This window comes from Manis pentadactyla, chromosome X (assembly GCF_030020395.1).
Source record: "Manis pentadactyla isolate mManPen7 chromosome X, mManPen7.hap1, whole genome shotgun sequence".
Classification (NCBI taxonomy): domain Eukaryota; kingdom Metazoa; phylum Chordata; class Mammalia; order Pholidota; family Manidae; genus Manis; species Manis pentadactyla.
Genome location: NC_080038.1, coordinates 3,961,617 through 3,987,105, shown reverse-complemented (window position 1 = coordinate 3,987,105; position 25,489 = coordinate 3,961,617). Strand labels below are relative to the sequence as shown.

General features: G+C 43.9%; 1 protein-coding gene across 1 annotated transcript in view; it reads right to left on the bottom strand.

The window, feature by feature from the left end:
* Window positions 1-1,250: 1,250 nt before the first annotated feature.
* The window catches only part of LOC118935932 (steryl-sulfatase), a 461,597-nt gene continuing 437,358 nt past the window's right edge, over window positions 1,251-25,489 (bottom strand). Inside the window, exon 11 of the mRNA XM_057495301.1 lies at window positions 1,251-1,335. Coding sequence (XP_057351284.1) covers window positions 1,316-1,335 — 20 coding nt within the window. The 3' untranslated portion in view covers window positions 1,251-1,315. The remainder of the gene's footprint in view (window positions 1,336-25,489) is intronic.

The window sequence follows — 25,489 nt, the reverse complement described above, 5'->3', positions numbered from 1 at the left end:
TCATACAGTTCCAGGGCCTCAGAAAGCCCCTTCCTGTGCAACATTTAGGATTTTCTGGTGAATTTCGGTCCAATTCAGTGTTGAGCTAGAGGCACTCTGAGCGAGTAAAACCAAAACAAAGCGAACCAAAAGAAGTTTTTTAATAACATTTGCATTTTAAGCCTATTCTTGTCTAAATGTTAGGAAGTGGATTAATTTCAAGGAAGAAGAGAGAGACTGCTAAAGAGGAAGCCCTCGAGTCCCATCCTAGGGACAGGTGCTACACCACTTACGGAGCTTCTCTGATGTTCTGTACACAGGGCAGGAGATTCCTCTCCGGCAGTGGTTCAAAGAGCGCAGACCTGAGACCAGAGCTTTGTCCAATCTAGCATGTCTTTGAAGGGACTGCCCTCCATGTATTTACATGTATTTCTTAAATAACTTGAAAAGAATATGATAAGCAACTTATTCTCATTGTCTTCCCTCTACCCACCATTAACCTTCCATCCACTCACCCAGGCATGCATGCACGCGTCCCCTCATCCCCAATATACCATTCAGTATACTCTGCCACGGTCATTCATTTACCCAACAGATAGGAACCCCCCACCTCTCCATGCCAGATCCTGTCCCGGTTTTAGAAGCAGACCTGTACATGCCCTCCCAGCACTGACAGTGTAGCAGGGGAGAAGGACATCACCTTGGGAAGTCACAGTAAACCCGGGGAACACTCAGAGAACCCGAACCACACTTCACAACCTCCAGCCCCCTGCCGTCGCCTCCCCTCCACACACACCAGTTTGCGATGCGATTCAACGCCCTTGGCCCAGTGTTGCTTGCTCCTCTGAGAATTAGCCAAGGGAAAGCTGACCCCTGGGCACAGGGAGGGAAGCAGAGGGAACCTGCCCATGGTCGGTACAAGGAGGGCCTGTCAAAGTGGTGGCCTCGCAGGGGCTTCCTGCGAAACTGGTTGACAAGCAGCCATCCTCCCTCCCCGCCCCAATTCTGGAAGGGTGAGACTGCTACCCCCTTGGCAGGATGCCCTTGGGGGCTGAAGACGCGCATCCGTAGCATCCCTCAGTTACACTTGGCATTCAGCAGTGAGCTGGGGTTTCCCACACCCATCCTGGACTCCGTGCCAAAAGCCCCCGGCTGCGGGTTTCTAGGCTTTGCTCGCAGACCGCCCCGCAGCCCCGTGGCCCGGGCACCCACCCCTCGCCCTTCATCCTCACCGCCTTCGGAGCCGCTCTCAGCTTTGTCTTCACCAGCCCCTTCCCGGCAACTTGAGACTTCCTGCTCTCCTTTCAATTTAAATTCTTGAACATGCAGAGATGCTTCATCTTAAATGCAATGAATCTGTAATAAAAGCAGATTTCATTAATTCGCTGATGTATCCCTCCAGAGGAAAAGGCAGGTAATAAAACTCATGTTAGGATGGGTGCATTATGTGTCCTTCTCAGCTCCAGGGTATCATTTTTATTTGATTGATGATGAGCCATGGACTATACAAATAGATAAATAGTTAATAGAAATTAATTCTCTTGTTTGTAAGATGTTATTTTATTAGGTTTTATTGGATTTTAAAAGCTGTACAGTTACCCATGGGAGTGTGAGCCATTCCTCAGTGGATGTTTGCTGCTGTAAAAAGGGAATTAAAGTTTAAGATAATCGGGAAGTTAAATTCTGAGACTGCAATGTGCTATTTATTGATTTAAATGGCAGGTTTTTAAGTGAATTGTCACTTAACAATACAAACAAATTTAATCCTTAGATTCCATACAAATATTGGTCATGGCTTCCTGGTGGAGCATTACTTTTAAGAAAAACCATATATTTGTGTATATATATGATAACATATATATGATTTTTTTAAGTTATCCATAGACATGTACACATGTATAGGTATGTATATATATGCATGTACATATGGAGACATTTGAATCATTAAATATTATTCCATGTGCAGAATGTTATGTTACGTATATTTAAATGCAGTTTTCTTACAAATTAGTAAATATTCAATATAGGAATGTTAAATAATGTTGATTTTCGAACTATGTATTAAAGTGACTTAATAATATGGCCTGATTCCTTACTCCAGGGCACAGGACAGATGTTTTAATCATAAGCAAACATGACCTGAATCCACAGAGGGAGTTCGCACAATGCTCTGACAGGCACACCGGGCAGTACATGACTAAGTGTCGTGAACCATCTTTGCCTTGGGATTTATAACGTGGGTCTCGAGCAGAGAAACCAAATAGGAAACCGTGTGCTGTAATCACTTCCCTAGATGTCCAGACACAAAGGTTTATTCACATGGACTTTTGTGTGGTGCTCATATTCTTGTAGGTTAAATATATGTGTATTTATATATATATATATATATATGTTTTTATGGAACACTTGGCTTGAAATATGATTAGTCAAAAAATCGCCTACACTTTTCTGGTCATTAGTAACAAAAACTGTAAACGCTTGAAACAAGCATCTGTAACTTCTGTGTATTTTAAGCCTGCTGCCACTGATAAGCCACCACATACCTTAGGAAGGACGGTGTTAGAGCTCAGCCACGTTCCTAATGTGCGCCCCTGTGTACTGTTCTGTGGTTCTGATTTCTACGTGTCTCCATTTCCCTGCAATAATGGAAGCTCCCAGCCTGTGGAAACCAGCTGTGCTGTGGCTTCCCACAAAGATGTTTGTCCTAAGTCTCCTTTCCCTGCCGTGTGGTGGGGGGTTAGTGTGACAGGGCAGTGAGAGTGCCAGGCCTCTGAATAGCTTCTGCACATTAGAAACTAAAAAAATGCATTTATTGAACACGTCACTGCATATATTGAGGCACATGTGTTCCAGTTACGTTTTGCTTCCTCACAGAGGACTCCAGTACTTACTGGCTGACATCGACAGCAATTGTTTGTTTATTTTTCATAAATGCACTGTTTGGGCCTGTCTTGGTGGGCACGGCTTGGGTCTGGTCCATGTGGGAATGGCTGCCTTGCTGGAGGGACAGGTGGACACTCCTTGTCTGAAGCGTGACTCCCGCGTGTCTGGGGCTGATGCTGGCTATCGCCTGGGACCTCAGCGGGGCTGTGGGCAGGGTCCCAGGGTGCTACCTCTCTGTGGCTAACTGGCTTCCCCAAAGCACTAGAAAGAAGTTACCTTTGAGGACCAAGGCTTGGAAAACAGGCAGCGTCCCACCTAGCAGAGGGGACCCTAACTCTCCCCGCTCCGGAGAGCATCTGCCTTGGTATAGAACAGGACAGTGCATCTCCATCAGGACAAGATGCTGTTAAAGTGATGCTCCCAAGTCTTCACGGGCTCCTCCCCAGTCTCTGTGGTTCATGTATGTGCGGCTGCATCTGCCCTCCCTGGACCGGTGGGAGCTCTGGCGTGGAGTAGGGTAGAATGCCATGGATTGCAGAATTTCACCTCAGAGTGGAACAAAGCCCCAAGAAGTAATCCATTCACCCCAAGTCAGTTTTCTAGAGGAGTGAGCCAGGGCGCTGGCTGCTGTAAGCAGTTCCCCCTATTCTGACACTCAGTTCTGTAATCATAAGCCAGATTTTACCAGGTCCAGGAACTGGGTTTGTCCTTCCTTACAGACTCCCCAAGAAGGGAAGAATGGGCAGAGAGAATGCTTCTCCTTGCTCCCCTCTTTAAGACACCACCTACTCATTTCAAGCAAACCATCTTCTGTGGCTCATAACGCTCGCCCTTTGATGCTCAGCTCCTTCTCTTTCTCTCTTGCAAATAGCTGCAGGCATCCTTTCAGCGAACACGATGGAACCACTGTGGGCGGGGAATCATGTCCGGATTTGGAGACACTGAGAGAGTTGTCACACTTTTTACCCTCAGGCGGTGTGGCTCCAGTTTTTGTGGTCTGTCTCTAAAGGAAGGTATAATTTTGTGCATCTCCTAAGGAGTTTAAATACTTGAATGGCAAGTGAGTTCCTTCCCAGGGCCTGAGCAGGTGCTGTGAGACCTCAAAGTCTCCTTCAAAATTAAAACAATCCAGCTAACATTACACTTTCCAGATAGACACCATTCTCCGTTGGAGTAGAATCATTACAATTAGATGTGGATATATAAAATTGACACTTCTATCATGCATAAAATGCTAATATAAGACGATCAAACTTCAACAAATATACACTGACTTGTATCTTTATATATAAAATGAATAATCTGACAGAATTGGTAGAGTTGGTCAGTATCTATTTCCATAATATTTTCTTCTTGGGCAAGAGCATATTACATCTGTATGCATACATTTCTGTGGCAACTCAGGTAGGTGGGTATTTGGCTAAATGTGTGGCAGCTTTTTCGTTACGCTTTGATAAACCATCACCAAACTTCTAAATGAGCAGGCATCTTACTCACTAATGGAATATTTCAACTTCTTTTCCTCTGTAGAGCTGGTGTGTCATTATATTTTCCATTTTGTGACTTGCTTTTCATGCACAGAAAGTGCTGGAGCAGCTGTTTATTTGGAAAGGTTCCATTATGGCCATAATAATCTCCAACTAATTGCACATCAAATATTTATTTCTTGCACATTAAATTAATGAAGCAGTTTCAGCAAGAGAAAAATTGGATCAGGTTGGCAAACCGTGCCTATAAATTCATGAAAGATTCCCAGTTCTTTCTTGGCAGGACTCCTTTTCATACAGATTAACAATTTTTAAATGGAAAAATTTCCCATTATCTAGTTGTAAGTTTTTAAATAGGCAAGCTTTCTGTGTGGAAGTGCTTGCTTTCTTTTTTCATTTTTTTCCTTGACATAGCCCATTCTAGCTTTCAGAAATGAAAATAGAAGTCATACTGTTGACTTTCAAATAAATAATCCGCTGTCTCCTTTGCTTTTGAAGAACATGATCTTTTCCCCCTAATTCTACTTTTAAGACTGCAAATATTTTCAACGGGCAGACCTTTATTTTTTAATTAAAATTTTTTTCAGGTTTGCTGAAGTATAGCTGATATATGAAGAACTGCACTTTTCTAGTGCATAGTTTGTTGAGTTTATAACAAATGGCACTATGTTTTCCATCAGAGTCTAGAATGTATTCATTTTGCATAAGTGAAACTTTATACCCACTGAACAACTCCCCATTTCTCTCTCCCCCAAGCCCTTGGCACCCTCCACTATATTCTCTGCATCTATGAATTCAACTCTTTTAGACACTTCATATGAGGGGAATCAGACAGAATTTGTCCTTCTGTAACTGGCTTATTTCACTTGAACAGACATGTCCCCAAGGAAGAGATACATATGGCCAACAGGCATGAGAAGAGAGACTCAACATCAATAATTACTTTGGTAACGCAAATCAAAACCACAGTGAGAGGCCCTCTCACACCTGTTAGGGTGGCTACTATCAACCACAACAAAAAATAACACAATGAGGATGTGGAGAAACTGCAGTTCTTGGACAATGTTGGTGGGAATGAAAATGGTGGAACTCTCTGGAAAATAGTATGGAATTTCCTCAAAAAATTCAAACTAGAACTACCGTATGATCCAGCCATCTCATTTCTGGACATATATCTAAAATAACTGAAATCAGGATCTCAAAGAGATATTTGCACTGCCATATTCATTGTATAATTGTCACAGTAGCCAAGATATGGAAACAAGTGTTCATCAGCAGATGAATGGATAAAGAAACTATGTGCATGTACAATGGAATATTACTCAGCCTTAAAAAGGAAGGAATCCTAGCCTTACAAGGCAGGAAACATGGATGGACTTGGAGGACATTATGCTCAATCACGGAGGGGACTTAAAACTTTGCTGATTAAAAGTAGCAACTAACAATTTATCCTGAAAATCAGTTTGCCCTTTCAACTTACATTTTTTTCTTTTGATTCATTCCCTGAAAGATTTCTGATACCGTTTTCTTTGAGACCCGTTGCTGGTCTATAGAAAATGACTCATGATTTTGGGAAACAGTTTCAGGAAATCATTTCTCTGAATGGTTGGTCTTTTGACACTGAGGATAATGCCCACAGATTTCTTTCATCTGAATAAATTGTCTTACCTTTTTATGGTAGTATAATCATGCACAGTTGCCACCGAGCATTATCGGGTGTTTACAGTGCTTGGTAGAGAACACCAGTCCAAGAAGTGTCCCACCAAGAAGGATTTCTTGTCTGGTTACTGACTGGAGAGTTGTGAGAGGTATTCGCTGTCCCTTTGTGCAGGACTCTTGAGTGGGGTTTCTGGCTTCAATTACCTGTGAATGAAATGTGGTTTGCATTTGTTTGCAGAAAGGGCCATTTAAAGCCAGTGGTGAGGTTCTCACCCTGCTGTTTCCTTAGGACAGCAACTCGTCCTATGATTGATTATAAGGAACTGGCTCACTTCGTTATGGGGGCTGAGAAGTCCCATGGCCTGCCGCTGCAAACAGGAGGCCCAGGAGAGCTGGTAAAGTTCAAGCCCAAGTCTGAAGATCTGTGACCTGGAGGGCTGCTGGTGTAAGTGCCAGTCCGAGGGCAGGAGAAGAGGGATGGTGGGAGAACAAAGTCTCCCTACCTCCGCCATTTTCTTCAGCTCGTAGTTCTATTCATAGCCTTCAGCAGACTGGATAATACCCCCAACCACCCTGGGCAGGGCCGTCTGCTTTACCAAGTCTACCAACTCTAGTGCCAATCTCAGCAGGAAACAACCTCACCGATACACCCAGAAACAATGTTTAACCGAATATCTGGGCACCCTGTTGCCCAGTCACACCGACACATAAAATGAACCATTACACGTATTTTTAGGATTTCTATATATCACATGCTCTCCAGCGGGAACCCATGTCTTATGCCCAAATTTTTATCAGCGACTCTGCCTTCCACTCACTAGATGCCAGTAGCCACCCTCCCACCCCTCCTCACCCCCCAGTCCTGCCAGTCCCAAATGCCTCCAGTCTTTGCCAAGTGTCTGCCGGTGGGGGGTGGGGTGGGGACCATTATTCCCCAGTTCAGCACCATGGTCCTAGCTCAACACCGTTCCACAGGAATGTCCTCCTTCAGGGTCTTCCAACTGCCTACCAGTGACTTCCTTGAAGGGAATTCAGTGCTCTTCAGCCAGTCTTTATCAAAATAAAGAACGCACCGACAGCTGAGGATTATTCCATATGAACAAGGATAGAATTAAGGTTCTTTCTGTTTCTCTCACACAATTTCCAGGTCTTTGTGGAGGAAGTCAGTTAATATTGTCTAGATTAGTGGTCCCCTAAATTTGTGTGCCTATCAGCCTCATCTGGTGATTTTTAAAAACCACAAAGACCATGCGACAGCCCAGAAAATAAAATCAGACTCTCTGAGGGTAGAACACAGGCATTGTTTATTTTTGACATTCCCCAGGAAAAGTCTAGTGTGCACACACATTTGTAAACTCCTGGGGTAGAGTTTTGCTAAACTGGAAGATAAACATATCATACTTAATTAGCCATCGCATTTACTGTTGTAATCTTAATCTGAAAAGGTCCTAAAAAAAGTTTCCATATGTTGGGTACATGATGTCATGTAACTGTTTCTCTCTATGCATTTGGGCCATAATGTACAGTCATATGATCATCACAAGATTGAAAAGAGTACATCACTGTACTCCTATGAATCCCAAGGTCCAGTGAGTAGCACCGACAAAGTACACAATCAGCAGTGGTTAACACATAATTATCCTTTTCCCCATGTAATCCTTTGCAAAAATTATGTGTGGTTCATTCCTTCGATTGCAATCGCATTTTCAAGAATTGTCTAGAAAGCTGAACAAACAATTCAATCATTGGTTCACCATCAGGAACAATTTTCTATGACTTTAGTCTGTATCTGGATAACCTGGAATATACCTTCAAGTAATTTTTTTCCAGAAAAGTTACCTGGATGATAGATATCACAAGCTGTAGTCCACCTGAGCACATACATCTTCCCATTGCCTTCACACTGGACGAACATCTTGGGCTGAATTCTCGGGTCAGCCCTCCACATTGTCTGGACATTAACTCTTTTATGAGTTGACATTCCAGAGAAGCATGAGACCAGCCCTGCCTTGCTTGGCTACCAACTTTCTTTGCCAGGGTATAGAGGTCTTTTGCCTTGTATTTAAATTATGATGACAGCACAGTGTGATTCAGTTTAGTTCTATTTTTATTAATTTTGCCTGAACCCCAAGGGAACCCATTCAAACCTCAGTAACGTTTTCTTTTGTCACAGACCTTTATTGTTATTTCTGGTCCATTTACTTTCAAATTATCTTCAAGAACACTAATTAGAAGTTGATGCTTTTCTTTGTCATTTATTATTTTAGTCTCTTTCCATTTAAATCTATTTTTCCTCTTTTTCTGGGAAAATAGCATTCTGGGAAAGCTTCCCATGTTTTTACATGCCAGAAAATTGAGTATTTTTTCATGTCTGTTCCATTCTTTAATAATTTCATTGCAGACTTAAATTTGGTCATTGAGTTTTGGGTTTCTGTGTGTTGGTCAGGGGGAGGTTTAAGTCATGTCTAAATTCATCTTATCCCATTCTCTTCTTATACTCTATGAATGCCTTTGTATTTGCAATTCTGAAAGAGTGAAATAAGTCCAAACATCCCAGTTAGACAATAATCCCAATTCCTTAGAAAACTGGCTGTCTGTGAGAAAGATCTAGGACATTTCCCAAAGAGCTAAAGAACATAAATCTTTAGGAAGAAATTCTCTTTTAAATGTTTCCCCTTTTCAAAGTTAAGGTACAGGTAAGCCTAGAGATTTCTGGGTCTTACATGTGCTTCTCTAAAAAGCACTTCCTTGCTGTGAACCATTTACACTTCTATAGATAACCCACACAAAATTAGAAAACCATTTTGAGGGACTATATTTGTCTCTGCCTTGAAATAGGTTTGCATCTCAAACCAGATTAACCCATGCCATGATGGAGAGAAAAGGCAGAGGGCTGAGCGGCAGGAAGGTACCTCAGCAAAGCCTGTGGAAGGCTCAGTGCCTCTCACACAGTGCCTGTACCTTGCTTCTAGACGGTAAGTGTTCAGTGACTGACTGCCTTTGGGTCATACACCCCGACTCACCCTTCAGGTTCTGTGCCTACTTCCAGGCAGTTCACAGGGCTTGACGCAGGGAAGGATTAGGCACAAGGACTCCCTGAGGAAGGATGGCGCTTGCTGGAGGCTCGTGGAGGAAAAATCTGATTTTGCACATCACCCTGGGAGATGGGAGTGTGATGACCTAAATGGAGTTTCAAGACTATGCGGGTCCTTCAGTGGAGAGGATGAATTGGGGGGGGACAGAAGGCCAGCTCACAGAAATACTACTATCTCAGGAAAAGAGATAACAGCTTCCAGTCCGTGACTGCTCGGTCCTTACACCCACCGTTTTGCTGAATTTCCTTTTGCCTGGGGATGCGCAGAAGCCAGGCTGGGCAGACAGACCTGAGCAGAACCACCCGAGCAGTATTCCCAACAAGCTGCAGAAGCAACCTGCGCCTCCATTCATCTGCACACAGGGTGCCTAAGGTACATGGTCCTCATGCACACGGGAAGAATTAAGGCGGGCCAGGCATTTCACACAGTGCCCAGTGATCAGAAAGGATGGGATGGTGTTTAATAAACCATTCCAAATTTGTGTGGATGTGGAAATTTCATCTCACTGGGTGCAGGGATGCATGCAACTTTATAAAGCAAGCACATAGAAAAACTGTAAACTATTCTGGATCTTGAGTTAGGGGGATGGGAACAGAGTAAAATTTTCTTGAGGAGAAAAGATAGAGCTGATGTGGAGAAGAGCCATCTGAAACCTGGCTAATTGATATTCTTTCCAGAAAGTACAATTTCCCCTCCACTGCCCATCTTTTTCACCCTTAGGTCAAAATGCCCTAGAAAAGCTTGACTTTTGCTTTAATCACTGAGGATAAGATAAGAGTAAATAAGAGTGACCTAAGTGTTAACTAAATAGGGTCCACATCCCATAGCCCTCGACAGACCTCACGAGGTGGTTCAGATTTGGGAACCATATGGTTTGGGGAGAACGCCATCTGTTTCCCACCTCCAACAGGAAACAGTTTTTTCTTGCTTTCTTTCAGAAAATTAGCATGCTTACACTTGTCACACTTAAGGTGGCACATGGGGCTGCAGATGCTAATGAAGCTGTCACGATGTCACCTGGTCACCAGGTGAGCAGGAATAAAATCACCTCGTGAGGACAGGCTAGAAACTAGATGGTGAAAATTGGCACTTTTTTCAAGTCCTTCTGCTGTAGGGTGCTTGAAATGCTCCAGCCACATCCTGTTCCTCTTGCCATTTCCATAAGATTTTGAGCCAAAATAAGCAGCCAGTGCAAATGTAAAGCACCATGAAGATACTCGGGCACAGAGACACAGCCCAGCTGCCCAGGGGACCACCGTCATTTCTAATGTCTGTGTAGAAGCAGGCCCGGTGTTGTTTCTTTCCTCCACAACTACAGCTCCCTTGCTAGAGGGTTTCCCTCTGAAGGGGAGCTTTGAGGAAGAAGGGGTGAGACTGATCATTGCATGCTTGCTGGCAGTTCATGAAGTTGGGGGTCTGGTGTTTGCTGGGTTAGGGCTGGCCTTTGGAGTGATGCCCAAACATGACCTGTCTCCTGGTCCTGGCTTTCAGCCAGCGGGCTGCAGGCTCCTCCATGCAGACAGACACAGAGCCCAGCGCCCCTGCTGTGTGCTTGCCAACCCAGATCTGATGGCCCGTCTTGGGCCAGGGGCTTGGACTTCCACTGTGTGTGTCCGGGAAGCCTTGGTCAAGGTGGCCATGGCCCAGGGGGGAGATCCATAGATAAACACCACCTCTGATTGCATCAGACCATTTAAACACCAGGCGTCCTGCTTAGCTGCCCGCCTGTGTCCACGTCACCCTGTGAGGTGGTCACTGACACACCCACTTTACCAAGGAGCCCTGAGCCCCAGAGGTTGAGTCAGTCACCATGGTTACGGGTAAGAAGTGGGACCAAGAATAAGACCAAGGTCTGTCTGATGTGGAAACGGACACTCTTGTATTTCAGCACACAGCTGGCCTGAGCCGGAGGGAGGGGGAAGGCCAGTGAGCTGAGCCACAGGTCCAGTTTGGTTTTCTCTGCTCTGTTGGGAGAGTGAGGTGTTCGTGGCTGTCCTGCGGCCTATGTTCCTGGCTTCCCAGCAGTAGGATGACCCTCTTACCTCACGTCTGGTCCCTGAGCTGGTGGATGGCATGGGCAGCCATTGTTTCTCCCAGTGATGGGCGTTGCCATAGATTTCAAAGCAAGATGAACACATTTTAGGCAGTGTCGTCGTCAATGTTAACATGACTGTGCTATATCATGGATCATGTTTTTGCTGTGTTATAATGATTTCCTTTGACTGTAAATGGTGCTTCAAAGGAAGTGACAGAGGGGACAGTAACATTTAGTTGAAGAAGTAAAGAGATAATTGGATTACTAATTGTACATGTCATTCTACAAAGGGTATTCTTGAAAAGCCAAGATTCACTAGCATTTCTGCACTATTAGGTGGAGCTGGTCAGTGAAAGGATGTCCTAACTGTTGGCTGATGGTTTGTATATCTGTGCCTTTGCTTATATATGCAACTTTCTCCCTTGCAACCTCACACAGCTTGGCCGGCACCAAAACACTGAGGCCTCCTGCCTTCTAAGGCATTTTTATTTAGTGATATCTTGTGCAGTGCTGATATTTTTCATCGCTCTGTCCACGCGATAAAAAGAGCATAGGTGAATTTGCATCTCTCTGAAGCAAGGTTCATGCACACACATACTATTTTACTCATTTTCCCTGTTGAGTATCATGTATTCCTAATCTGTGTATCACTCAGCGAGGCTAAGAGCTGGAAGAGGCTCTCACCTAGGACAGTAGCCGTGGATTTCCCCAAGCAGTGCCCGTCTGCGTGTGTGTTTTCAAGAACTTCATCCTGTCATTCTCCTGTGAGTGCACTTACTCTATTAACATGTTCGTGTGTTTGTCAAGAGGATGAGAGCATCGTCTCTGCTTTTGAGCCTCATAATTGAAGAACTGAACCTACTTCATCCATTTCGAGTGTTCTCTACAGACTTCCCATGATCCGGTTGTTTGATTTATTAAGTGTGTGATGTTGTATTTTGAACGAAAAGAAAAAATCGTGTATACCTAAATATTTTAACTCAGTGACAGAGAATTTAGTTAAACTGTGAACATGAGGCCATCATCCTCAGCTCAAAAGCAACAGCACATGGGAAAATAAAAGAATAATAAGAGGCAACTGGCCAAGAGCCACACACAGAATGTGCCACGACCTCCCCTGCTGGCCCCTGAGTGGGGACGGTCTGTGGACACCCTTCCCACGTGGCAGTGGAGAAGCAGAGAACATTCCTGTCCCTGGAAGAGGAGGTCAAGTAGTGAAACTGCCCCCAGATGGAGCAGAATGAATCATACAATAAAATATCTGTGTCAGTGAAGACCTCTGGGATCGAGCGCAAACCACAGACCCTCCCTGCGTCCTTCCCAGCGGCTCACACTGGCCCCCACCATCCCAGGGAGCCGCGAGCGAGCTCATCTGCAAACAGCGGTCAGAGCTGAAAAAACAAGCCCGTAGACTTCCTTCCCAGTCAAGGACGGTTTTATCATTGTAGGAAATTGCACTTGAATTCTGGTTGTGTAGACAGTTACCTCTGAAGAGGAAAACAGTGTGGACTATTTGATGTCATTTACATTTTTCCAACAACTTCTTTTAATTATCAGAAGTCATTCTAGATAGATTAAATAAAAAAACCGGTACACAGGCAAATATTAATAAAATACTAATGGAGAGGTTAAAGTTCCCAAAGGATTGGAAGTAGAAATACTCAGCACGGACATTGGTTTCAGGAAGGGCTGGGCTCTGTCGCGTGGACTCCTGAGTACCTTTTGTTACTTCACAGTCATTAAAGCCCTCATCTCCCTGCACCCGGACCTAGAGTCCAGCAGCTCAGGTCACTCACTGCTCAGAGTCCCTGTTTGTTTTTTGTTCAAGGAAATGATTTCCACACTTGGTAGTTTGACTGTCAGTTTTCTATTTTTACTTTTTGTTTTTTTATCTCTTGGTCCTGTATATTAGAAGCAAAGAGACCTCAAAGTATGAGCTTAAAATTTCATGTAAAATGGGAGGTACTATGGACGGAACCGTGTGTCCCCAAATTCTTATGCTGAAACCCTCACCCTTAAAGGGGTCATATTTGGAGAGGTGCCCACTGGGACATGATTCAGTTTAGATGGGGTTGCAGGCCAGGCTTTGGGAGGGGACCAGGTCATGAGGGCAGAGTCCTCAGGAATGGAACTGGTGCTTTTTAAAAGGGGCTGAAGAGAGCTCTCGCCTCCCTTCCGCCCTGGGAGGCCACAGCCAGGAGGTGGCCCTCTGTGAACCGGGAAGCAGACTCTTGCCAGGGTGCCTAAGCTAGAATGTCCAGCTTCTAGATCCAGGAAGGATAGATTTCTGCTATTTACACGCCACCCAGTCTGTGGCATTTTGTTCTAGCAGCCTGCACGGACTAAGACCCCCCACCTTGCTGGCATCCTCATCTCAGACTGGCAGCCTCCAGAACTGTGAGAAGACAGATTTCTACTGTTTAAGTCTGTGGTATTTTGTTATGGCGGCTGAGCAGACTTAAACAAGAAGTCACAAGACATCTGATCCCTCTCCCAAACAGGCCAGGCCACTGCATCTTATGCTGAGACAGTTGCAGCTGCACCTGAGCTCCAGACATCGATATGTGCCCATGCAGCTTTGTGCACATTTAACTGAAATATTTTGGATGTTGGATATTTTTTGTTGAATACATTTCCAGAATCAGATTTCTGATCTGGAATCATTCCCTGACCTTTCAACCTTCATATGCCAGAGTTCTAATACCTTCACATTGAGAACAGTACATGATTATGCTTCCTAGTAAGTGTTATGGCCTTAGAAGCTTCTGGAACAAGACAGGCTAGACATAAATCAATGATTAGATGGAAAATAGATGGATAGGTAGCCAAAAATATAGCACTACTTCATTATCAGCAAGTGACTCAATCTTACGAGAAAAATGAAAAGCTTTTGAAGGGCAAAGCTAAAGCTTTCCATTAATTACATCCCAAATATAGGAATTCCATGAAAAAATCAAGCCAGTGGAGATCCAGAAGTTTAAAAAACAGCTACTTTTATATAATCAGTGAGACTCATCTTTCCTATATGAGACAATATCGCCTATTTAAATCTTAAGCTATTTTCCCACTTTCTTCATCTCTGCAGGTACTATGTTTAGGGGAAACGTGGGGAAGGACATAACGCCTACTCCCGTGGATTAATTTGGGGGATTCACTTGAAAAACAGCCTTACCTTCCTCCAAGTTAAGAAATATTTACTCTCATTCTGCAGATGTCAAAGGAGAAAAGAAACGACAGGGCTCTTGGTTTCAAGAGAAATGTCTCTTTATGGTGTTATAAATCGTGTCTGGCAAATTAAACTGCTACAAGCAAAACTTTCCTTTCATTCTGGGAAAAATAGAACATTGTTAATATCATGCTTTTGTTTCCCAATTTTCGGTTTCTGCATAAAGTTAAAAGAAGTTAAAAATAGCCAAATGTGACTCAGTTAACAACCAAAAAATAGAACACAGGGTAACTCAGTCAACTGAATAAGAAAAATCTAGCTTAAAGTTGCTATAAAGAATAAAATATAAATCCTTGTTTTTGCAGAAGCATGCTACCCTTTTTCAGTCTATTGTATCACCCAGTGGCCCCAAATATAATATTTAGATGAACATACATTCTAAGTAGACTTTTTTTTGAGTATTATATTCCACCAGATGGATGAAAATGATTTCACAAACTTAACAGTTTCATTACACAGTAAATGTTTGATTAAAGGAGTGTGCATTAAAAAAGACTCAACTCACACAGAAATGCACAACATTAACGTATTTTTAATTCAGGTCTGTGTGTCTGCAGACGCAAACATTAATGAAATCCAGTGCAGAGTAGCAAAGGATGGAGGTGGGTGGGTGTGGGTGTGACTGTTATGGGTTTTAAAACAGAAAGCTCTGCCCAAAGGAGGAAATTGTCTCCACCAGAATTTTTGGAAAATGATCAGAAATGTGTGACTTGACCTGTGCCCACAGGTAGCGTATGTAAAACAGGACATGCAAACAATGAACTCCACCAGGAACAATCAAACGCACAACGGAAGTGAAAACGAAAACAGTTCTAGAGCTAAATAAGAGATTCACTCCAACAAGGTGTGTCAGGGGGGGTGTGATGTTGGGGTGCAGTGCAGTGGGCGATATGAGGGGTGGCCTTGGAACCAAGCGTCGACAAGAAATGTTCAAATGGCAAGAAAATCTTAACTAACACTAAACATTATGTCGATTTTTATGCTCTATGCTTTTATTCTAATTTGTGAACCAGCTGGCCTCTTTACGTGAATGATTCCGGTCACCTGGACTTGTTCCTGTTCAGCCTTCTGGGAAAGGGGGGAATACGGGGCGTAGGGAGGGAATGTGGGCAGGAGGTGGGGAGCTCAGACGCGGAGCAGGTCCAGTCCCTGTGTGGTACCAGCACCCTAGACGCAGAGGGACTAGCCAGGATCGTGTGGCTGGGGGAGGAGCAATGAATGAAGAAATGGCAATACCAACTGCCAGGCAGCTGGTGCCTTACTTTGCTTGCGGCTTGCCCATGTCCCCCTTCCCGTGAGCTCTGTTCCTCAGTCCAGCCACGTCTCTCCGTCCCCACTGCGGTCCTTGTGCGGTGGGATCAGCAGGGCAGCTTTTCAAGAGGTGCCGATAGCCCTGTGACATTATGGGATCGGCGGTAACAGGTACCGGGATTGGAGCATCACACCAAGAGCACTTGTGTGCATCCGATGGAAGGTTCTAGAGGCGGGTCTGCAGACACACACTGCAAATGCGATTTGGTAAAAGCGGAACTCGGCCTCAAAACATCTTATTGGAGATCTCTTGCAAAAACCCCAAGCACTCAGTGCATTTTCCCACATAGGATATGCTAAATAATACATAGTATAAGCAGAGCTGAGAGCGCGGTGCCCGATGTGATGGTTCCCAAAGCCTTTCTTCGACCAGATACTTTCAACTCAGTGTTACCAAAAGAATAAAAAAGAAACAAAACCCTTTTTGTCTTTATTGCTTAAAAATTCCCTGATAGGTTTGGGCACTTGTATAGATGGGAAAGAAAATGCTTTCACAATGAAAATTAAAAATTAATGACTTGTAGAATTGAAGCATAAAAGCCAAAAGTAAAAAAACAAACTGATTTTGCATTTTTTCCTCGCTCAAATACATTTAGAGTCCAAAGCTTTTTCTCTGTAAGTCGATAGAGTTTTAAAATAAATCTTACCATATACCTTTTGAAATGTATGTGAACATAGGATTTTCATCATATGAAGACAGAGGATGCATGTGAAATAATAGAACACAAAATGGATGTTCATAATTGGGATGTGCTCAGGCAACTAGAAGAGGGTGGGAAATCACACTGGTTAATTATTTAGGGTAGGAAAAGAAATATCCATTTCCTGTAGAGAGATGGCATTGCATACTAGCAACAGACGCAGGTGAATAAATAGGTTGCAGAGAAACTTATTGACTGCTTGCTTGAGTTTACAAATTAAAGAGAGATTGAATGCATTTTAATTAATGTCACAGTGCACACGCAGAGAGAAAGCATATGATTTCTAGACGGCACACACGGCTAGAGAGATGCAATTTCATAGATTATTTCATATAGAGTAAATTCCATAATCTGGAATTGGTAATAACAATCACCATGAGGAGCAAACTGCTGATTTTAGATGAATATCAACTGTTCATTTAGCACTTAAAACTCAGGACCCCATGTTTACCTGGATGAATGATTATTGATACCAACGTGTGATAAGCGCAATATGAGTCACACAAAAATAGACTCCATCGCCGTGGCCTCCAACCCTTTCCCTTGAAGGTAAATGTCTGCCTAACTACATGTTCATCCCCCTGCCTTTTGGAAGTTTCTCTCCTCTGTCACTGCCCCCAGACATCCGAAAAGGAAAAGCTTCAGGGGCTCTCAAAACCAGTAAGGTTTTAAGTTTTCCCTGCGGCTGCTGTCCAGGCTCTGGGCACACCCTTCCCCCACTTATCCCTCACTGGATACTTTTCCCTAAACCTAAGCCTCATCTCCCCGAGAACTACCCACAAGGTGAAAGCTCTGTTGCAAAGCGGATAACCCTGTGCTGAGTCCTGGACCCACTGTTTCTCAACCTTGGCTGCATTCTAGAAAACTCCAGGCAGCTTCTCAACATTCCAGTGTCTCTCCAGACCAATTAAATCGGAATCTGGCAATGATGCTTTTTAACTTACCCTGTTGATTTGACCGTGTGGCCCACAGCCCTGGTCTAAGGGACGGCCACTGGCTCATCACATCACACGTTCAGGGACATTGAAGAACAATGCCTAACACAGCAATTCCCTAGAGATTAGTTCACAGGTAGTGGATTACGTTAAAAAACAGGGTCCTGCAGCCCAACACATGTGTGCATTGATGAATATTGTGCCACCCCTCTCAGAGATGGAAAAGACTCTGTCAAATACTCTCGGAAGTCATGGTTTTTCAAACCTAAAGACAAAACAAACACAGGGGAAATAAAACCCTTTTAAATAAGTGTTAAATCCAGGACTCCCACATTTTTTTTTTTTACCACGGAACAGTTTGTTTTCAGAGCATCAATATTACCATCTGCGAAACTGACCCTGTAATGCCTGCATTGGGAAAGGGCTGTTTTAATGGCCCAGGATTCCTCTTTAAAGACAGAATCTGGGCCCCACTGTGGGCCCCAACTCTGGCAGAGGATCCAGGACCCTTTCTCAGACATTCCTCATTTGTTCCCACGGAGTCCTCAGTCTCCTGGGTCAGCTAAGAACACAGGCACTGGCTTTGTTTCACCCAGGAACAGCCAATCCCCTCTTCTTCAGTTGATACTCATTTTACTTCATTTCCATGACAAAATGAAGGTATCGGACTTCAGAGCTGGAAGAACCTGAAGACATTACCCAGAATGAAGCCCTAAATGTCCCGCTGCAGGACGTCGTCCAGCCACCTAACGTCGCCAACTCCACTCCGCCATCTGTAAGACGGGGGTGGTGGAAATACTGCCCTTGCCGTGTTTCTGTGACAACTACATAAAATGCCTTTAAAGGAACGGCTAGTCCATAAAACATACTCAACAAGGAAACACGATTACGTTTTCAAGAGGCCAGCCTTTCTGGGGACGACACCAAGTAGAGAACGGACCCGAAGGCCTACGTGGGGAACAAACACACGCAGACCTGCCCACCCAGGAGCTGCAAGCAGTGTGTACACCACCTTTAGCAGGTCTCACACTGTCAGTGACAAACAGAGAAGAGAAAAAAGAGGCAAAATAGACCAGGGTAGTACTTTTCATTTTTATTAACCAACAATGAACTACATTGACACATCGTCATAACCCAAAGTCCATCGATTACCTTAGTGATCACGCTTGCCGTTGCCTATGGACTTGGTCAAATGGGTAATGACATGTGTCCATCATTTACTATCACACAGAGGACCCTCTGTGCTCCACCTCGTCACGGCCGCTCCCCATCCCTGGCAACCACTGATCTTTCGATTGTCTCCACAGTTTTACCTTTGCCAGGATGTTACAGATCTGGAATCATGCAGAATCAAGACTTTTCAGACTGGCATCTCTCACTTGTAATATGCCTTTACGGTTCCTCCATGAACAGTGATTCTTCAAGTAATGGATGATGCAGAGGAGGCTGTGATGAAAATATTTTAGGCTGAAATGGACGGGTGGAGGACTTCAAAATTCAGTGCCATTTATTATGGAGATTAGCTGGCAATTTTGAAGGAGGAAAATGAGTTGCTCACAGCAAGGATGGAGTTTATGGACGTTCCCATTTTTTGTTTAAAATGTTACCATAATATACGCCCTGCGAAGTTTACATCAGCTCCTCATAATTTTCATGTATCACACCGGAGAGTTCACTATGCGTCAGAAAATATGGCACAGGCAGAGGAAACGCAGGCGTTAACCCCAGTTCCACACCTGATGCAAAGCCGCTTCTCCAAATACCAGATTAAGCTGCTCTCATTAATTAAGATATCCCCCTCCCCCAGAAACGTCTCATTATTGCTGATCCCACTGGGAATTCACGAAGGTTTACACATCACCTAGCAAAATGTTATCTCTGCAAAGCAAAGCTCTCCACATACTGTGCAAATTCTTAAAGTAGTAAACATGTAGATCCCTTCAAATTGAAATGCAATTTAGATGACTCATTCCACTAATGTGTAGCAGGGTTTACAGATTTTCTATTTCAACATACAATTTACACTTCTGACGTTTTCAAAACAGAATCTGTATTTTATTCACTACATATTAATCTTACATTAATTTCAAAGCAATCATTAGTACACATGATTAAAACGGGTGCAATTTTTCAATATCCCTATATCTTAAAGGGTAGACATGTTTCTTTTTTATTCATAAAATGGAAAAGGTCTAGTTTAAGGGCTCATGAATCTATATAAAATCAGAACCATTACCTGGCCTGTCTGTTGCTATGGCTACATGCTCATGTGATCTGTGGATCTGATATAATTCAGGTAACTGCAGAGCAGTATCACTGCAAAGACATCAGAGAAAATGTAAGGAGTGCAGGGAACCAAGAAAAAATAATTTACAAAAGAGATTTTAAAAGAAAAAGGACCCTCTAAAAAACAATATAATTTCTCACTTAACTAATGTATTTTCTGCTTTTATTAGTAAATATTCATGTATCTTTTTATATATGTTCTTACCCTCCTAGGAATCTATTTCTTCTGTTTATTACTTTAAGGAATTAACTTTAACTGGACAGGAGAAAGGTATATTTTCTTAGCCATGGAATATTGCATTAAAAAAGTAAGATATGTGTACAGATTAAAATAATTTATTGGCTTTGCTTTCAAATCATAAATTACAAGAGCTGTTTGTGTAAAGGTTTCTGGCACCAGAACTCTATTAAATTTTATGGGGTGACCTTTGATAAAATAACAGAGCTGTGTCGCTTTTGTAAACATTAACTTTTTGAAGTAACAGTGGGGTTTGAAATCCGAAGTTACAATGAAATTTAGAATAAAACAGTGATTAGGTATTACTCTTGCAAATAAAGCAGGTCTGTTGGTATTCATGCCCGGATAGGTGGCTGAGTGAGAGAGAGGTAACAGACTGATAGAAAAAGAAACCATGTTCAGATATTAACTGCATAATTAACTAACTTTACTGGACATGATTTTCACCTGAATCTATTACAGCCCAACAGGTGTTCACCTCCTGGGATCACAGAAAATTGTGCTTCTTAACTGACATATTAAATTGATTGATAAACAGTGATTCTTACTAGGGATGTTAGATGGGTCTGTTGAAATAATTAACAGACTATATAGAATTACCAGTGAGATATTACAGACGAATGCAGACCAGGAGAGAAAAAGAAATATCTGAGGGTAAAGATGGGGAACACTGAACACATATAAGAGTGGTTAGAAATCCTGTGAACTTACCTGGATTAGAAGCCCCAGATGTGAGGGCACAAAACACAGCCAACTTGAAAGAAAGCTCGTGTTGGAAATACAAGTTTTACCTGTGAGCTTTAGTGATTTGGGCCAGTCTCTTTACTATATCAGCTAGGGTTTTCCAGAGATACAAAAGCAACAGGATAGATAGACAATAGATGATATATAGATATAGATAGATGATAGATGATACGTATAGATGGATGGTAAATACATACATACATAGATGATAGAGACGGACCTATGTAGGTCTAGAGATACATCAATCTACCTACCCATCTATCTCTATATTGAGATTTACCTTTATTCATTGCATCTTATTTAATCTTACATTAATTTCAAGGCAACTGAAGAATATGGGAATATTTCGAGAAATATTTGAATATACAGGAAATTGGCTTGTACGACTGGCAACTCTGCAATGAATAGGGCAGGCTAGCAGGCTGGAAACTGGGGTTTCTATGTTACCGTTTTGAGGCTGAATTTCTTTCACTCCAGGAAATCTGTTTTTGGTCTTAAGTGCTTCAAGGGATTGGATGGGATACGTCCGTGTAACTGAGGGTCATTAAGCTCCTTAAATAAACTGACGGTTGATGTTAATTACATCTACAAAACACCTTCCTGGTAACATCTGCACAAGGGTTTGCCCAAACACTCCTGGCACCAGAGCCTGGCCAAGCTGACATCTCAAAGTGAATCATCACACTGACCCAACTGCCCGCTCCATCGGCTACAGACGTGCCTCTTGAATCAGAGAACAGGGTACGTCTGTGTTGTCCTCAGAACTGGTTCTTGAATTGGTCCATCACTGAAATCTTTAGAGCTGCATCTGATGGTAGGAGGGTTAACTGTGTTTACAGTGAAATCTGTGAATGAGAGGAAACTACAGAGAAAATGGACATCGCTTAGCCCTGACCTCTGCCTTCATGGACTTCATGTGTACGATGAGATCGGTCTCTCCGATCAAATGTATGTCTGCACGTGTTCACCTCATTCCTGACACTCCTGTGTGTGAGTCTCAGATGGCCGTGCTGGTAGAGCACGGTGGCTTCTGCGGTCAGGCTGCTGGCTTCTGGTATCAGCCTTACACTTATTAGCTGGTGACCTGCAGAAAAGCAGCGGGTCTCACCAGGGCTCATTTTCCTTATCTCATGGAACCTGCCACGCAGCTAATCAGTGCCTAGCGGATTGCTGCCATGGCGAAGCGGCACAGCTCATGCAGATCAGACAGGAGAGGGCATTTCGGTCAGTGCCCCTAGGTTCGTGCCCTTGCAGTCCTCCCTGACCCTGGTCATGGGGGCTGCGCTCTCTCTATGCTTGCGGGAGGTGTGGTGCCTGCTCGTGGAGTGCAGTGCATGTGACTCCTCAGCAAACATGCTCTGTTCCAGCAGCAGGCTGGCTCATAGCAACAGGCAAGGTCGATGACCAAGTCCTCCCTATTAGAGAAACCACGCCTGCAATCATACAACCTACTCCAGTTATTTCTTTCTGCGTCACAGCCACACGTCTTCACACAATCATCTGTGGCTTGCTCTTTCTTGTCTCTAATTCCTCACCCCTTGCAGCCTAGCGTCTGCTCCAAGCACATTTCTGAAACGAGTCACAGATAATATGTTCTCCTCAGTAATTTCTCCTGCCTCCCAAGTAGCTCACGTCCATCTCCTGTATCTTCTTTTGTCCTAACAGTCATTTAGCAGCATCCCAGACAAGTGCCAATGTGGTACTCACAGGGACGGGATGCCTTAGCATTATTCATCAGCTAAATAAGCATATGGACCTTATTAATATTTTATGTGTCCTTAAAAATCTGTTTTGTCAAATGCTTTGGGAGACCAAAGACTCATCACTTCTCATAGTCTCCCCTCTCAGCCTGCAGGGCATTTTGCAGCTCAGCACGACGGCTGTGGAGGGGCTTCCTGGATTTGCACCTGTATTCATCTCTTTCTCCTCACACAATTTATGCTTCTAATCTGGGAAGAAGCAGAAACTGGTACAGTCAGTTGCTGACTTCAGAAAAATACCCCCACCCTCCCTGACTGTACAGGTCTCTTCATTTTGTTCTGAATATTTGATCTGAATACGATAAAGTTAGGTCCATGCACATTTTCTACAAATACAGCGACATGGTTCTTTCTAGGTGTGGACTGGGTGGCAGAGGGAAACAATATAGGACGGACGGAGGCTTACTTCTCAATAGATGCTCTTTGGTGCCTTTTAATTTTGTATCATATATGCATGTATTACTCACTGAAATACGTTAACTAAGTACATGAGCAAACAGTAAACTGCAGGGGACCCAAACCTATCGTTTCCATTTAAGAAGAATAGCCAGGACAGAAGAGCAGCTCTTCCTTTGCATTTTCCTTCTCCCAGGTTTCCTTTGCCAGTAGATACACACTGTGCAATCAAAGGAGCCACTGACGGCTTAAGAGACTTGGGTTTCAGAAATCAAGCCAGTGGCCACCTTCTCTTCCGGAGTCAGCTCAGAGAGAAATGCTGCAGATTGCTCTCACAATGATGTCCGACGTGACACGCCTCCCGGTGTCCACGCATGCCATGCTGTCACTCCTCCCAGAAAGACATGGCATCAGGCTGCATGTACTGGATCTGGAGGTGACTGTGATGTGCTTTGACCAATAGCACGTGGTGGACAGGACACTTTTGGAGGACAGGAGATAAACCCTAAGAAAGCTTTCAGTTCCCACTGCAGCACCCTGAGGAGGGAACTTCCATCATCTTACGCTAAGGAAGCAAATGCAGTCTCTAAGTGAGTGACAGGCCATATAAAACAAGCATGGAGGTGCCCTGACGACACAGAGCGCAGACTCCCTGCAGACGAAGGAGGCTGTACCTCTCCACTTCTCAGCCCCGCCACCTCACACCCTATGCCTTCTATCAGGGTAAGAATGGGTAGATTGGGGTTTCTCTCTTGGGTACTTTGCACTGGCATTTGCATTTTTAATTTATATGAAATGCATCTACAAAAATAATGATCTATAGGTTATATAATGATCAGTACTGCCTTTCACATTTCTCCCTACCTTAGGAATCTCTGCTTCATCCCAGGGACTCAATATGGTTTTGGATTTCTACTCTGTCAGCTGTCTTCCTTAGGGGGTGACCCCCTTAGGAATAAGTGGCCGGTGAGTGCACAGAACAGCTTGCTTATTGCTCTCAACAGCTGCTGAAGCATCTCCTTTCTTTCTCTCCTGCATGAAGATCGTCAAGCCAGTGGCTCTCTGGGAAATGACCCTCAGTCCTCGGGACACAACATGCTTTATGGCTCCAAAGAATTTCTCAAATACAGAAAACAGCAGATACTTCAAAATTGCTCACTCATGGTCTTACACTCAGCATACAGCTGCTGCTATGCGTCCCTCCCTGGTCCCATACTTTCTTGCATTGGCCAAATCATGGAAGAGCAGGGTTGGGACTCAGCATTACTGAGTCAAAACTCAGGAAGCCTCCTTATGCCTCTCTGACTTGACTCTGGGTCAAAAGCCTAAAGTGTCTCCTTTTCCTCTTCTTTGCATCCCATATAGAGGAAAGTGCATGTGTAGTGGATGGATCACTGGACATCCTCCGCCTGTTGTATCACTGGTCCAGCCCATCTCGCACTGCTCTCTCTATTTGATCATCACAAGAACATTGGAACGCCTCGACAACTCCTGAGTGTGTAAATACCACACATGAACAGGTATGGAGTCCCTGGCATGAAATATCTTTGACTGAGACAGAAAACAGAGACATCATTTCTGGGAGAGTGCTGGCTAAATGTTTTACCCACGCAGCGCAGACCATGTTCACCTTCACACCTGCTCCACCCTCCACCTGAAGTCAAGTCACGTGCCTAGAGGACAGCCCAGTGACACTTCTGAGGGGGGCCTGTCCTTCCTGTGGTTACCCCACTGTGCCTTCAGAACACACGCCGATTTAGCGGACATTAGCCACGTTTTGGGTCATCCATTCCTGTTTCTTTTTGACTCCAAGTGATGTTCTCAACCTTCTACATCCTTTCAAACACCAACCCAGACTCCATGGGAAAATCTGCTATTAATAAGTATATTTCAAGAAAATACCCTCAGGCTCTGAAGTAGGCATTAAAAAAAATGTTTTAAGTGCAATCGACATCACGGGAAGTATGTGGCTTTACAAGCTGACATGAAAGGAACTGCTCATTTGGATGGGGGAGCGTTGCTACCATTTTTTACAAACAATTAAAACCACTGCCACAGATCAGCCATAAACTAAACAAAACCACAATGAAAGGCAAAAGCCACACACGCATCACTCATGATACTCAACAGCCAGCATTATCTTTCCGTCCAAGATGTGTGTAACATTATTTTAACATCGCAACCTAACATTTTGGTCTCCTGGCTTAATTTCACTTTTCTTGATGCTTTACTACTAATATGAATTCCAGGAGGCATCCTATTTTCCCCATGGTCTAAATTATTAATAACTACGTCAAGGATAGAAACCCAGCCTCAACCGTTTCAGCAGCTTGAACTATTCCTTCAGCCAATGCAAACACATATAGTTGGCCCCCAAGTCAGTGTCCCACAGGGCACAGTGTTTGGGAAGAGGCTGATTTGCTCCTATCTGCAGGGAGGCAGATGGTGCCCTGACTGAAGCTTGCCTGGGAGACGAAGGGCAGGGTCTGCAGTCCTCATGTTCCCACTGGGGCCACCGTCAATCCTTTTGTTATCTCAGCCTCCTGGGCTGTGCCAGCCAAGGGCTGGTCTGCGGACTTCCAAGAGCCTCTCCATTTCAACCTCCGGGGCCACATGCTCCTCCTAACATGGGAGAGGCAGGGACCTACAGGGGCATGCTCTTCTCCAGCTCTGCATGGCTGCGGAGCAGGCTCCTCTCCCTCCATTCCGACGAGCTGCTGGGAGAGGGTCCGAGCTAACATGAGGCCAGAGCGT